General features: G+C 41.3%; 1 protein-coding gene across 1 annotated transcript in view; it reads right to left on the bottom strand.

Annotated features, from left to right (window-relative positions):
- Positions 1–16514, bottom strand: part of LOC148215070 (uncharacterized) — a 163626-nt gene extending 147112 nt beyond the window's left edge. The window contains exons 1-2 of the mRNA XM_088145132.1: positions 16299–16514; positions 15306–16181 (exon numbers count right to left, since the gene is read on the bottom strand). Of these exons, the coding sequence (XP_088001258.1) occupies positions 15306–16181; positions 16299–16514 (1092 nt within the window). The remainder of the gene's footprint in view (positions 1–15305; positions 16182–16298) is intronic.
- Between the last annotated feature and the right edge of the window lie 174 nt (positions 16515–16688).

The raw sequence follows: 16688 nt of genomic DNA, 5'->3' as shown, positions 1-16688 counted from the left end.
GAATCAATAAAAGTTCTAACCAAGATATGCTAGCAAATCTGGAGAATGATATAGTGCCAAAAGATTGGATGAAGTCAACTGTATACCAATACCAAAGAAAGAAGACTTAACAGAGTGTGCAACAATCATATAATATCCTTAATTTCACATGCTAACAAAATAATGCTTAGGATCATCCAAGGTAGATTAGAACTCTACATTTAAGCTGGCTTTAGAAAAGACCCAAGAACACAAGACATTATAGCTGATTCATGCTGGATAATTGATAACTCTCCCTTAATTTATTAAACCTATATGTGCAATATATATTGAGGGAAGCTAGATTGGAAAAAGATAAGTGTGGTTTTAAAACTGGAAAAAGAAACATCAATAACCTGCACATGCTGATGATACTGATAGCTGAAAATGCAAATGATCTGCAAGCTTTAGTGATGAAAGTCAAGGACCATAGCAAAAAAAAAAAAAAAAAAAAAAAGACTAAGATTAAATATAGAAAAAACCAAACTAATGACAACATGTAGATTTAGAAATGACAATGAAGATATTAAACTGTTGAATAGTTTCTGCCTTTTAGGATCAACCATGAACAGTAAAGGAACTAGCAGTCAAGTAATATGCAACAGACTAGCACTTGGTAAAGTAGATATGAAAGCCTTGAAAAAGATATTCCGATGCTGTCATTTGTCTATACCTACAAAGATCAGAATCATGCAAGCCATGTATTCCCTGTTACACTCTATGGAAGTGTAACTTGGAATTTGAAGAAGCAGGATAGGAAGAGTACTGATGTTTTTGAACATTGGTGTTGGAGAAGACTCCTGAGAATACCATGAATAGCCAAGAAAACAAACAAATAGATAATTAAACAAATCAATTCACAGTTCTCACTTGAGGCACAAATCACTAGATTTAACTTATATTTTGGATGCTTTATGAAAAGATCTAGCTCTCTGGAGATGTCTATAATGCTGGGAAAGATGGAAGGAAAGAAAATAAGAGGATAACCAACAATAAGGTAGATGGACTCAATTATAGCCACAATTGGTGCACCATTGGAAGACTTGAAAGACCAGTTTCAGGACAGATCTTCCTGGAGAAAATGTATCTGTGTGCTGAGAGTTGGCACTGACTTGACGGCCCATAATCAATCAGTCCATCAATCATTTATTTGGAGTATTCAATAGTACTTGGCATATGAAATAGCCTTAGTCAGAAAGCTGTCAGAAAGCATCTGTTTATAAAGTAAATGTAAGTTGTAAGTTACTTTGTCTGACATTGTGCACATGTGCAAATTCATGTCTTAAAGTACAGTATGTCATTTTCTATCATAGACTACTGATCAATATATATCACCATATATGTAAGTGCTCACATTTAGTGCAGAATTTTTTGTGTCCTCCTTGCACCAGTCTGGAATTTGGCCCCTACCGCCCAGTTTCTTGAACAGAATACTGAAGAGTGGTTTTTAAAAAAGCCAAACCTATGGTCTTTTGGATTATGTTTTTTCATTTAATTATGGAAATATGTCAGACATTAAATACTGGTTCATCTCTTAGATAATTTCTCTTGGTTATTCCAGTGCTTCATTATAAATGACCCTGAAAGATGAATGACAATAGCCACTATATTATGAGTCTTGCTGTACTTTTATTTTTGATGAGAACATATCATATAGCACAAGTCAGGCAACAAGCAACAATCAGCTGTTGATAAGGTGTAAAAGCCAGGACTAGGGCAAGCAGATATGGATTGCAGAAATATGGTTGACCAGTGATGGTAGGAAAGTGCTAGAGTATCTCTTCGCTGTCATTTAGTAATTGCCCAAATTTTTGAAGCCCAGATATTCAGCCATACCCAAGATTGAATCCAAATTTATACATCACCAAATATATATAAATTACACCAAAATCTATCATTTTAATATAATCAAGTTTAAAAAACAGAGCCACAGCTAGATTATACTGCTTCTATGAAAGCTATTGTTTTAGAAATCATAGTATAAAGTGGCTGGCAATTTTATGATTTGTAATCCCCACACATCAAGTGGGAAAAAGCCTCCATAAGGAACAGTATCTTTATTCATTGCACTGTATACGTTTATTCACAAATAAAAATATTATATAAAGGAAAAAACATAGAAGAAATTGAAATGGAGAATGGAATGGAGTGGAGTGGAGTGGAGTAGAGTAGAGTAGAGTAGAGTAGAGTAGAGTAGAGTAGAGTAGAGTAGAGTAGAATATTTTGTAATTACTTTCCTGGCAGAGCAGGAATATTGCCCTTGCCTAACTTTTGTCCTAGGCATGGAGGAATACCATGACCTCCTTGCTAGGCACTGAAGCTGAGATATCTGGAGAAGGAGACAGGGATTGATCTATGTACCCTCTATTAACCCATAACATTTATGTGATAGAGATACAGAAAGTGTAGTCCATCTCTTGCATCTGACAAAGAAATCAAGATTATTTGTGAAGTGTTAAAGCTAATGGATAACTAAGGGCTACTCTATTACTATGGAAGGTGATGATTATGTCAATCCATCTCATAATTCTCAATGACTGAATTCTATTCTAAGCATCCTTCTATGAGCCATTCCAAATCTTATCTGTTCTCAAATAACTGGGGGAAAGGAAAGGCAGCAACATTCTGCTATGGGCAGTTGTAAGTGGTTGGGGACCATTCATTCCACCTTACTGATGGTGGGAAACAGAAAAGATAACAAATACAGTATTCAACAAGATTCCTCTTCTCCAAGGGCAACAAACAGGTGCAGAAGAAAAGATAGCTTTCCATCTGACATTTTAGATCCCAAAGAGCATATTTAGAAAATCTCAATCTGTTTCATTTTCACCAAAACTGAAATTCCTGACTTCACCCAAGTGTATTATTTATCCTCACCAAATTGCATCATTGTTCTATCTCCTGTGATTCTTGGCTCTCCTAAATGTTAAGTATGCTGCCTCAATCATCAAAAGATTATTGTACCCAGCCTCCTTCTGATTGTAGCCTTTTGACCTCTTGAAAACCCCACCCTGAAAATAAGAGAAGTATGAATAATAGCATGGATATTATGGATTGCGGTAGAGATGGCTGGAGGACAGAGCAAAGTCATTGATAGAGTTTCCCCTCCTTTCTGCTTGAGTGCTAGGTTCTTTGAGATCCGACCCAATAATGCTGACTTCTACTTTATTGTTACAGATTTAAGGAGGTGGAAGGACTAGGTTATTAAAAAAAACATAATGATTGAAAATCTGGTTTCTGTTTGTTTCCACATTGTCTTAGAACATAATAAAACATCCATACACAATATACAATTCTTCTTATAGTCAATTTTGGGCATGATTTATATTTAATTGTACCTTGTGCCATACTGCTGCCCAAGAAACTGTGAGTAAATATACATTTTTCAATGCACTTGGCATATAATTACATGTTTCACCATTTTATTTGTTAGAGACCTCTGTGCATTTCATTTACAATATGTTCCCATGTGCTGGAGCTCAGCTGCTTTCTAGATCCAAATCATATGTCAATTATTTTTGCTTGTGGAGCTACCTAAGCAATATTTGAAATGTCTTAACATTTGTAGAGTTTATTAATTATATTTTTAATGAGGTAGTTCATTTATATTTTAATTACAGTATACATTTCTAGAATACAAAGTCAGGTTTTGTTCTGGTTATTTACCAAGGATAGCTTGCTTAGCTATTTAGCAATGGATTGAAATATTTCATAAGGTTTTATAGCTAATGAAGTAATTCCACAGAATGACAAATAAAAACAAACTGATAAAATAATTGGGTTCAATCTATGTTCCCTATAATCAGCTCCCCTGAACCCTTCTGCTCCTATAAACACAATGCAACTTATTAACCACATTCAGTTGCAACAAAGTTCATTCCATCCTTATCTGCCAGCATTAAGAAGCTCTCTATTCATCAGCAATCATTAACTATCTCCTTTACCCAAGACATTGTTTCTAAATATGCTCCTTTCTCAGGATAGTTGTCCATTGATCCTATGAAGCAGTCCACATAAGCTTATGCAATAATAAATGTATTAATTCTTAAAGTACCACAAGAACCACTGAATATTTAGGTGACCCCAGTTCTGAATCAGAAGATTTACCTTGCTGGCTCTCTCAACGAGTTTTGATCCCCCCCCCCCCCCCCGATTGCTTCAAATGTGCCTGAATCAGCTCCATTTGCTGCTATCAGTTTTATCTAAATATAAATCTGATTGGCTAAATGGCATTGTGATATCGTTTCTTTGCTAAGTGACTACCAATTATCAGTTATCTATGAGACTGACCTTCACTGTTGCATAGCTTCAACTGGCCATCATAGTCTCACATATGTATCAAAACTGGCTAGATTACAGTGTAACATCATCCCATTTTCTACATAATCTTTCATGAATTCTAATAGACCAGATGACTGAATGTATAAAAATGATACAATAATTAGAAGGAAATAAATATCATCAAATTAATAAGAGATAGGAATAATAATGGCTTTGAATGTTACTACAGTTAAGAATTTGGGGAGAAATACTTTTCTCCATTATTTCCTGAAAGTTAACCTAAAAAAATCAAAATACAAGAGGATTTAATGTGATCTTACTGAATACCTCTCCTCCCAATATTTAGGAAATAAACACAGAGCTATCACTTTGCCTCACTGAATAGCTATCCATATATAAATTACCTAATTTCAGAATCACAACATAGTGGAAAACAGAGGCAAGAACCCCACTCTTCTTCACATGATGTTAAGCCCATCATTTATTTAACTCCATGCCTGATTTCAGAAGAACGCTTAAATATATTTCAATATTGCCAAATGTCAGACTCAATCTTGGCCAGTAATGGGAGACTAGAATAGACATTACCATTTCCAAAATGCCATTTTCTAGGCTACCAATTTTCAGTCTCATTTTAAAAGGATTTTTATTGCTTTGGCTATGTTCAGAATTTTTCTGAATAGCAACAAAAACAAAGTTATCTCTGAATGTAAACAAGAAACATTTATTTCCAGATGAAAGTAATTTGTGGGCAGGGGAATTTTTGGTATCAGGAAGTAAGAAATATTGCAGCTATATTGGAGTTGCATTGTAATAGCACATTCAGAAATGTTCTATATGTTATAAAAATGCTGGCAACCAGGATCCGATATTATGACTTGGTAGTGCCGTTAAAAAGTGTAGTGCCATATTCTACTGTCCCATTTGAAATACATGCCTTGCCATTCTTAGGCTGCAAACATATGGGCAGCACACATGCTGTTAAATACACACAGGTCTTTTCATAGATAAGGTCCCTTTCTTCTTGCCCAGAGGAAACACAACAATCAGGAATCAATGGAACCATTACCATTTCGTTGACATCTATGCAAAGTTAATGAAGAAACAGGATGGAATCCAAAAGAGAATAAGGTATCTTCCAACAGAACTAGTAGCAGAGACTTGACTAAGGAAGGTCTGGTGATATGAATAAAGAAAAGGTATTGGAAATGGGTAACTGTAGAAAAGATAGAGGCAGAGGATGAATGAGCAATAGCAAGCCCTTTGAGGAAGGCTTTTTCTAGGCAAGATCTAAAGGTATATTAACATTATTCATAAAATAATTTTTTTTTGTTTTTTGTTTTAGTTTTGAAGGTGAATCTAGAATTTTGAACATCTAGGAAAGTCACCAATATATAGGCAAAGAAAATAATAGGTATCAACTGTAAGATAGAGTCACGCAAATTTCTGCTACTTAATAAAATGCATATATTCGAAAGACAGAACAAGGACAGAAAAATATGTGGGGCCTCAGTGTTTTGGTTTTCCTTTTGCCTCAAGCAGAAATCAGAGGAAGATCAGCATAGCAGTCAGCCATCCATGCATTTTAACTTCATGTCATCCAGTAATGGTATAAGAATATTGTATTGTTACCAGGAAGTGAAAGAAATTAAGCTGGTGATGGGAAGGAATGAGTTGAAATACCCTGTTTTAGCAACTCAGCCTTTTTTCAGGGCTGATCCATATGACCAATTTATCCCACTGTAAGTAAGGGCCACTGACCATTTCTCAAGGACGGGAATGTACAACATCATCCTCCATCCACTTCTAGTCCAGTGGGAAGGCCACTTCTGGCCATCTTTTTCTGCGATGCGTTAAAAGTAGCGTTTCTGACTTCGGCCAGCAAAAGTGGTGCTGTCTCGTTTACTTGTGGTGCTTCATTTCATTACAGGCAAACACCTCCAGTCCAAACTGTTTGTGTGTTTGCTGATGCAAGAGTAAGAAGGTGAATCTATTTTCTTTTATTATTTTACAGGTTCACTGATGAAACAGTAGAACAGTGAAACTATTGATCTGTCTTTGGGGTTTTTTGTTTGTTTTGCTTTAACCAAGTGAATTTGATAAGAGTTTGCTATTCTCCCTTTCTAGTCCAAGTGACAGAAAAAATGGTAAAATGTATATATGTGTATATGTGTGTATACGTATACATATACATAACTGGTCCAGGACAGGTATAAAATTGACAGCTCTACCAATCAGAACACACTAAATGCAGTTAGGAGAGAGCATTATCTTAGCCAAAGTGGAGGCATGGATGAAATCCAAAAAGGGGTTTCTTAAGTAACCTTCATTTCTAACCGTTTTACACAGGAAACTCCAGCAGCTTAAGGCTGCAACGCAGAAAAGAATTTTACTAGACTAGAAGGAGCAGAAGGCAGTTACTAGAATTACACACAGTGATTCAGGGATGCAAGATTTCTGATCAATAAGTTTATTACAAGCCATCCCAAAAGAAATCCAGCAACCGCAAAGGGTAAAATGCAAATCTTATTTATAGAGGAAGCAAGGTTTCATTCTCCCACCTTTCCCTCCTACCTGTGTGATGCAACAAGCTGGGGGAGTCACAGCTTGGGGCAGGAGGAGCAGTGACCACTTGTGTGCCTTGTTCCGTTTTTAGGCCATTTGCCTCTGACCTTGACAGATCTAGACCTTGCAGTTTTAAAGAATACTAAATATGTGCGTATCTTACAATCTTAAAATGCCATTAATTGAACAAAATTATTTTTTCCTATGGACTGGAAATTCCAGAGGATATTTAGCAAGGTTTCCCTTTTAGCCCCAGCACACTGGAAATGCAATATGGTGGAGGAAAGATTGGCACACATTTTTTTTTTTTAAATATGGTGTTAGGGAGAGAAATAAGAATCAAACATAGGAATGTCATACTGAATTGTAATTCTGTAGGCTTTTGTCCTTGCCTCAAGTCTGGAGCAAATATAGCTCTACATTCCAGCTTGTCTGTAGATAGTCCATGCACAACGTGCTTTGCATGGTAATTGGAAGCCTACAATTAGTAATTTATGTAGAACTATGGATTTATTTTGCATTGAGTCTAGCCCAGTATTGTTTTATTTTTATGAAAATAATACGTAATATCAGATTTAGAATCTTGGTTTGAATATATGTGCTCATACTCTACCTATGAATTGGCTTGCTACTGATGTACTGCAAAGACTGACCAATATTCTTCTGTGTGATCCAGGTTTAATCTACTGTTTATGAGTTTAGATAAACAGTATGTACTTGTTTCCTGCTTTTTCTCTCAACTTTTTTTCTCTTTCTACTGAGAAATAAAATGATGGAACACCTATTCAGTCTGGGTAGAACTTTATTGAAGGACTTTTATATCAAACTCACTCATGTGACACACAGTACACTGCTCAACCCATTCTCCTGCCTCTATTTCTACATTGATTTTCATTATTTCACACCTATTTTTATTATGATTGTTTTAAGTGACTGCGTTTTATTTCAACTTAATGGCCTTTCCATTCTTATCAAAAGCAGTGCTTTAAAACTGTAGAATCTGTTTTGCAACATTTTCTCTCAATTTTTCTTTAACTTCAGTAAAAGAATGGAGTTTATGGGTATGAAGTTCTTATTTTTTTTCCCCCCAGAAGCTATTTTCCCCTCTCAACTGATATCCCTGTGCAGCAGCGATCTATATTATTAAAGCGACATGTCTGTACCACCTCCATAATTGGGCCTGGAATTAATAGATCAAAAACAGTAACAACAATAACACCCAGAATCAGCAGAACGACCAATAACTCAGGAGCTAAAAAGGTTTCTGTGCACGTGTTGCCACAGGATATTTCCGCACAGTGCCATTTACACTCTATGCTCTACAAAGCATTTCCTATTAGCCAAATAGAACTCCAAATGACCAAAGGGTTTAAGAGGAATTTGGCAGATGGATTCAGATCCAGGTTTAGTGTTAGGCAGTGCTGGATTGTTCTGTTAGCGATGGAGATATGGTCTTCTCTAAATTAAAAGGCTAATTTTTTGGGATCCAAGACATGTGGCAGCCCAAAATATTCTTTCCAGTCACTATAAATGAGGGGGAAAGAATGAATTTGATGATTTGGTCCTTGTCTTCATTTCCCTCCAGCCCTCTCTCCCACACAAATCCTACCATTGTACCTTTCCACTTAGTAAAGATTACCCACCCCTTAGGTAGAACATTGGCAATTTTGCTAAATCTTTTTTCTCCTGTAATATAAGACTGTTGACTTGTATCGGTTTTATAACTTTTTGACTGTTCTTCCAGAAGAAAGAAACAGCAAACCACTTCCATATTGTTTCCACGGAAATGCTGAGGATGTCTGAGGACATGTTGATGTAGTCACCAGGAGCTGAGTTAATCTTGAGTTAATTTTATCTATTTCAGAAGGTAACCTTTTCCTTTATGCAGATATGCATCCTGCAGTAAAAGCTTCTGAGGAATCCCAGCATAGGTCAGGGGAGGATCCTAATGTGAAATGAAAATTAGGATTAGGCAATACTTTGAAGGATTGCTTCATTGTGACAAAGGTCTGTGCAAAGCACCCCTGAAAAATATACTTCATAAAGCAACACCCCACCTTCCACACTTAAAAAGTAAAGCAAAATGATTTGGTTGCTTTGCTTTGCTACTGTTACAAGGCCTTTTCTAGGTGTTTCAATAGCCAGAAGAGGCTTTTGCTCATGTGCTGTGCATGCTCAGAAGTCGAGCATTGAAAGAGTCTTCTGTGAATGCACAGATGAGTCTTCAAGGGGAGGTGAAGCATCTCATTTGACAGAGAAATTGTCTCCTTGCCTCAACATGGGGAATCACATTGCCTTTGCCTTGCAAAATGCTTCCTCAAGGCAAAACAAGGCGCTCTTGCACAGGCCTAATAAAAGTGTTTATCGATTTTAAAAAATACATAAAATGGCCCAAATTTTCAAAAACACAAAAAGTTCAAGAGCTTTTATAACTTGAGAATGTTGTATGCATATATGTATATGAAATTGGCTGCAATATTATTGATGAACACCAGTGATCCTCAGAGCAGGCTGTACTGCTGTAATCACACAGGAAATTTCTTCATTGAGAAATTTAGTTGTAGTTCATAATCAGATTCATTAGTGTTATTTCATGTTGGACCCCCTAGAATCATATGGAATAATTTATTTTGAACCAGTAATAATTTATGTTGTATTTAGGGATACTATTTAGTATCTAGCCAGTAGGCTTAGGTTTAGTTCTAGTGCTCTGGGGAAAATCTATCTCTTTAAATCAATCTTTTGACTTACATTACAGTCTTTATCCAACCTAAACTAAATGCAACTTTATGTTCTATCTTATAAGATAATTGGTTTAACTGAGTTTTGTATCTTATTAATGGTAGTATTAGTATTCAGTAGAAATGAAACACTTTTGTCTAGAATTAATAAAAAGATGTCCTGATTAGTTAAACATTTTTGTGTTAAAAATGATGTTAATGATGTTCCAGATATGGTAATTGATTCCTAAAAATAGGCAGTTCAAGTTAGGAAAGTGTAAAGAAACACAGACAGTCCATAGAATATTTATAACTTGAATTAACATAACTATGTCATATATCTACTTTTAAATATTTATAACTTATTCATTATCTTTCCACAAAGACTGCTAAAGGCATAATATAAGTGAATATATCTTCACTTAAGCTTTTCCTATTTCTTGTATCAGAATCTGTGCCTCAGAGAGATGACTTTTAATAAAATGCTATGTGTTGTCCCCACCCCCACCCCAGCTGTTTGGTGCTATCTGAATTTGGTTGCACTTGGTGGCATCAAAGGTTATTCTTAACATTTGGGAAAGACATGTGATCCAATCATTTTGGAGTTTCAGCAGGTGACAGAACCTGGCTGATCTTCTGTGGGGCTAGAAGATGAACAGTGTTGGGTCAAGTTAGTGCCTCAATGAGAGACAGCCAGGAAATGTCAGGGTTGTACGCTAGACTGAGAAGTAAAAAAAAAAAAAAGTATGCCAGAATAATGCAGTGGTAAATGACCTCTATATTCCTGGCAGGAAACTGCATGTGATTATCATCTTGATGTGGGTAGGAGGGCTCAGTATCTCCAAAAATCCTAAAAGCAATGGTAATAGGAGTGCTCCTGATAATGTTAATCTTGCCATACCAGTGAAGTTGAATGGGAAGAGGGAAAGCTAAAAGTAATCCACAATGAAGGGGAGAGCAGGTAGGGCTCTGCCTGAGAAAATCCAACTCATCTAGGAGAAGGAACTGAAAAGCAAATCAGAAGGAGGGCAAAGGCAAACCCAGGTTAGAAGGAAATCCCTTAATTAATGGGCAAAAGCATAAAACTTCCACAAGAATATATGAATAGGATGATGTGGCCAGATCAAAGGCACAAAGAAACCTGGTCAGTGATAATTCCAATATTGAGGGAGGAATTCCTCATGTTACAAAGACATGCACAATTGGAATGTAAGAAGCATAAACCAAAGAAAACTCTATTGTCAAAGCAGAAATGGAATATATCAAACTGGATGTCTTAGGAATATATGAACTTGGGTAGACCATAATGAGCTACTTTAACTTTGAATACTCCATAATATATTATTTAGGGCATGAAAGCTTATAAAGCAATAGAGAAGCAATGATATGCAAAAAGGGCATTGCTGAGTATGTGCTGATATGTCACCCAAACAATGACAGAGTAATAGCTATCAGAACATTAATGTTGAACAAGTATATATCGCTACTATGGATGCAGTGGTAGAAGATATTAAGAAATCCTGTGACAAATTGCAACAGCAGTAAATGTAACATCTAGAAAGGATTGAAACTATTGAGTGATTAGAATGCAAAAGGTGGAGAAATCAAGGAACCAGGAATTACACAGAGCCTCCGACTTGGTAAACACAGTAACCCAGGAGATAGTTTAATAGAGTTTTGAGAAGAAAATTATGTTGACTGTTTACTGACACTGCTTGCTTAAGCCACATAAACTCAGACTTTATACATGGCCATCCTGGGCAACATAATAAGAAGCAGAGAATGAAAGAATGCAATTGAGTTGGTCAGGAGACTTCCAGGTACTGATTGTAAAACAGGCCATGATTATTGCCATCAAATGCATAGAATAGATTTAACAGTTAAGGGAAATATGTCTGCCAGCAATATTTCAACTGGAGAAAATGAAGTCAGAATATAAGATCTATGTAAAGAACAGATTTAGTAAGTTTAACTTACTGTAAATGAAGGTGAACCTTAGGAGCCAAAGGAAGATATAAGAAAAAAATATTCCTAAAATTTCAAAGAAAATATCTGAGCTATTGTCAAAGCAAGCTGTCATAATAATCAGGAAAAAATGGAGGATGAAAACTTTGGATAACAAAAAAGGATTTTGTTGTCAAGTAAAGAAAGGACTAAAGAAAATATCTTAATAAGAATGTTACAAGACAGAGTAATATAACAAGAAAAGGAAAATGATATCTACAGTATTTCAGAAGATCAAGGAAACCACAAGAAAATATACAGCTAAGATAGGAATATTCAAAAATAAACGTGGAAGAAATCTGATAGAGGAACATGAAAAATAATTCTCAAAAAAATCTGCTGGGGTTGTAAAAAACTCACCAAAATCTTTACAAATGGAATTATAAAATGAGAGAAACATTTATATAGAGAGAATATATTGAGGAACCAAGCTCACAAGACAGTAAGATATGGCAGTAATAGATCAATGCATAGAATGAGTAATGTTTAATATACAGTCAGATTTTAGAGAGACTTGAGCAATGGGTATCCATCATGTGGGGGGGGGGGGAGCATCAAGACAGTGGTTGCAGCAGCATAATTGAAGTCCCACTCTTTTGTGCATGTAGGTGACATCAAGGCACATTCAAAAAGGGCAGAGCTTTGACTGAGTGACTGCAATCACCATCTTCACTTTTTTGACCCTCTCTACCCTCGTGGTTGCAGATGGACTTCAGTTAGATGACTAACCTAAGATAAATAAAGAAGAGGGCAAGAAAATATAGGAAGGAGGTTTATCTTAGCTTTGTGGACCACAGCTAGGCATTTGATTATATAGATCATGTCAGAATTTAGAACATATTAAGACTAACAAGTGTGTCAGAACACTTGATTATTCTTTTGAGGAACCTTTAAAATGAACAAGAAAGCACTGTAAGATCTGAATTTGGGGATACAGAGTAGTGACACATGGGGAAGAGAGTTAGACAAGAATCTAATACTTTCTACATATATGTTTAATTTATATAATGAGTATATTACCCAAATGGCAAGTTGGAGGAGATCACAGCTGCTTGAAAACTGGTGGCCAAACTAATAACAATCTACTTCTGCAGCCTATATCAGTTTCTTAGTCAAAGGTAAAGAAAACTTAGAAGAGCCATTTTTGAAAGTAACAATGGAAAATAAAAGCTCAGGTTAATATTAATTATGAAGAAGACAAAGTTAATGTCAATCTGTGTGCTTGGTGAATTTACACTTGATGGCTATGCATAGTTTTATTTTCTTTAGTTCGAGAATATATAAAAATAAAGAGTCTACTGGAGAAGTAAGGAGAAGATTAATCCTAGATAGCAAAGCAATTATATACTGTACATAAACAAGGTCATGTAAGATAAGGATATCTCAGTGATAACAAAGACCAGAATAGTTAAAAACAATGATATTTGCAATGATTTTTTTTTTAATTTCAGACCTTATATTCTGCCACATTCAAAAGACTCTAAACAGCTCACTTTAATGCTCAAAAACATCAAGCCACAATGAACTGAAAAAAGCTAAAAAGTAAAGTAAAAGAATTCAAATGAATAATGAAATGAATTAAAACCATCCAGTGAAATAGTGTCTAAGCCTCAAAATCATGACAAAATAGTTCAGTCTTCACTGCTTTTCTAAAAAATATCAGTGTGGGGGCTATGTGGACCTCAGTGGCATTTGAGGTAGTCTGGGCAGACACATAGAAAATCTGCTTCTTAGTTCCCACTCCTTTAACTTTTCAGAGGAAAAGGATCTGAGTGTCACACAAAATATTCCAGTTCTGCTCAGAGAAGATGGTCCTGAAGTTGCCCTGGACTGAAGCCATATAGAGCTTTATGGGTCATTATCAGCACTTTGAATTGCACTTGGAAGCATATAGACAATCAATGCAGTGCCAGCAGTATGTGTGAGGTTTGCCCCGTTCGACAGAGAAACTCTCGTGACACGTGTGGTTCACAAAGAAGGTTTACTCATGCGTAACGTAGTAGTCACAAGCAAAGCCAGGACTGGCTTGGTACAATTGCATCACTTGTTATATTCCCCCCTTCCCGCGCTTTTTTCCCGCCCCGCGATCACGTTGCTGCTGCGGATTATTGGCCCCCCCAATAATCCCCCTTGATTGTCCATGATGGCAGGTTCGGTCAGGGTCCATTGTCCTTGATGGGCAGTCCCCCCCGGCTTGGGTTGGTCCCTCCCCGCTACGTGCAAGTCCGAGGGTTCTGTGCTGCGCGCGATCTTGTTTCGCTGCCTGCGGCCCCGTTCATTGCTGGCTCGCGCCGTTATCAGTTTATAGTTAAAAGCTTCCGCTGCGGTTTTCCTGTTTGGCTGGGCGCAGGTGGCCCGTTAATTAGCGGCGCTTTCAGTTCCTCTTTTCCTCGCTAGCTACCGCCGGTGGAGTTCGCTGGCTACGAGCTTCCCCAAAGCCCCGTGCTGACCGAACCTGACATACCGCCCCCCTGAAGACAAGTCCCCCTCTTAATTGGGCTACTAGGGTGTTGCCCCCCCCATCTGCCATAACGGTGTGCCTTTCCTTGGCTAAGTCACTTATAGGATGGGTCCCCGAAGGTTCTCCTTCCCCTCCTTCCCTTCCTTCGCCGCTGCACACGTCGAGCAGCTGGCCACGTACTCCCTCGTATCCCTCCGGAGAGACGGCCACCAGAACTGTTCACGCAGGAGGTGGAAAGTCCTAACAAACCCACAGTGTCCCGTAGTGTCCTCGGTGTGCCCTCTCCGGAGCACATCCACCCGGCAAGCTTCTGGAACGTAGAGCCTCCCCTTGTGCTCCCAGCAGGTCCCTTGTTTCGTCAGGGAGTCCTTGTTGTTTACTAACCAGGGGTCTCCCTCGCTCGCCTCTGCACAGTGCCGCCTCAGCTCTGGCTCGGCTCCCTTCCCCTGCTTCTCCCTTGGGGGTTGGGCTCCGCCTTTCGCCTCCAGCTGGGTCATCCTTGTTGGGTCCCTGGATTCGAGCGGCGGCTCCCTCAGTGTCCTACAACCTTCCAGGTTCCCCTGGCCGCGGCCAGGTCCCGGTCTATCGCCGGTTGCTTCACTCATGCTTGGCGCGGACCAGTCGGCTCCTGGCGCCGCTCCTGCCCCCGCTCTTGATGCCAGTGTGATCGCCGCCTGCTTTGCCACGGGTCCCTCGGGTCCCGCTGCCACTGTCTCTGCTGTAGCCGACCCCTGCGTTGCTGCGGGGCCCTTCGTCGTCGATGCCACCGCCACCTTGGCGGTCTCTGACCCCTCTCGTTTGTTGGTCGCCCTTGGCGCCGTCCTCGTATTCGCCTGACGGGCGGTTGGTCGCCCGGGCCCCGCTGCTGTCGCTGCTGCGGCTTGCCGGCCCTCGGCTCTCCGTCGCGCAGTCGCCACCTCGCCTAGCTCTGTGGGGTCCTCAGCTCCCGCGCCGCCTCCGCGGCTCGACCTGGCTTCCCCGGTGGTGCCGTCGAATCGCACCGTCTCTGCTGCCATGCTCTCTCGTGCGCTTGCCGCCTCGGCTCCTCTGCCGGTCTCCCTCGGCGCCGCCCTCACCGCGTGTGCAGTTGGTTTCCCGGGCTCTATTGCCACCGCTGCCGCAGCTCACCGGCCCTCGGCTCGCCGTCACCCAGCCGCCACCTCGCCGGGTTCTGTGGGGCCCCCTGTTCTCGTGCCACCTCCGCAGGTCGACCCCGTCTGCTCGGTGGTGCCGCCGAACCGCACCGTCTTGGCCACCCAATCGATGTGCGGGTTCTTGCGCGTAAGCCATGCCAGCCCCAGCACTAGTGCATGGCCGGCCCCCGGGGCAACTACTAAGCCTAGCTCCTCCCGGCTTGTCCCCACTGTCAAACCGACCAGCTCAGTGCGATACTGCGCCGGTTCCCCCCCTGCCGTCGATCCATCCAACTGGCTGAGTGCGAGGGGCTTCCTGAGTCTCCTCACGCTGAGCCCCAGCGCGGATGCCAGTACCGGGTGGATCAGGCAGTGGGTGCATCCCGAATCCAGCAAGGCATCGACTTTCGCCTCTGCTTCTGATCTCACCCCCTTGAGGTGGACCCTGATCCTCATGGGCGAGTAGCTTCTTCTGTCCCGCCCTTCCTCATGCTGCCACTCCGTTGGCTGCTCTGGGGTGCGCCTCAGCGTCGCCGGCCATCGCCTCCCGCTGGCTCGCTCTCCCCTCCTCGCAGAGCCGGGCTTCCTCGTGAGCCAGCCGGCTCCGCTGCACACCGCTCCACTAGCTGCTGTCTCCTCCCAGGATTGGTCGGGGTCCCTTATAGCCGGGAATCGCCGGCCCCCGTCCTTTGTGCAGCTCGCCAAGACCCCCTGCCTCGAGGGGCACTGCACCATCCGATGCCCCTTGCCTCCACACCAGTAGCAGGTCCCTGCAGTCTGCCGGGCGTTTCCAACCTCGATCCTCTGCCGTCGGCTCCTGCGCCTCGCCTCCGGTGCCGCCTCCCTTTGGTCCGCTGTGGCTGGTATCGGGGCTCGCGCCTCTCGCTTCCCCGGGTCTCCGGCATCCCCCGCCGTCTCCACCAGCCAGCTCCACTTCACTAGAGCCTCCAGGTCGTCCCTACTGGGTGCTCCCCCCTGGATCTCTGAGTGGAGCCTGTCCTGCACAGGGAGATAGGTTAGTGGCTTGGGGCGCCCCGAGAGCTCGCTCCTTGAGCTCCTGAATCGGGGCGCTTCTGCTGGCCGCCGACCCCCCTTCGCGCTCCCCGTCAGGCTGACCACTTCTGCTAGCCTGGTCTCCACGCCGCCCTCTGCGGCTGCCCCAGCCGGGGCCCTGGGTCCGCCACTCCATGCCTCCCGCATGCCCGGTACAGCTGTCGTCTGCTGCTGGAGGTCGCCCTCCAGCCCGTCCAGCCTCTCCTCCGGCTCCTGGCTCCTGGACCCTGCACCGCTGCTCCCGGGAACCGCACGTCCCTTCAAGCCCTCTGGCTCCATCCCGCTGCTGAGCGCCCGCTTGGCGCCCTGCGAACTGGCCGTGGTTGTGGGTCCCCTCTTCCTCACGCTAGGGACTGGAGTCATCTGCGCAACCTCTGGTCTAGGCTCCGTGCAGTTTCTTGAGGTCGTATCCTCACTGCTGCCGGTATCGCCTGATTCCTTCTTCGCCTGTGA

This window comes from Python bivittatus, unplaced genomic scaffold (assembly GCF_059951505.1).
Source record: "Python bivittatus isolate LINGU-HERP-01145 unplaced genomic scaffold, Pbiv_v1 ctg000480_np1212, whole genome shotgun sequence".
NCBI classification, from domain to species: Eukaryota; Metazoa; Chordata; class Lepidosauria; order Squamata; family Pythonidae; genus Python; species Python bivittatus.
Note: the sequence above shows the minus strand (reverse complement) of the source record. Positions and strands in the feature narration are given on the sequence as shown.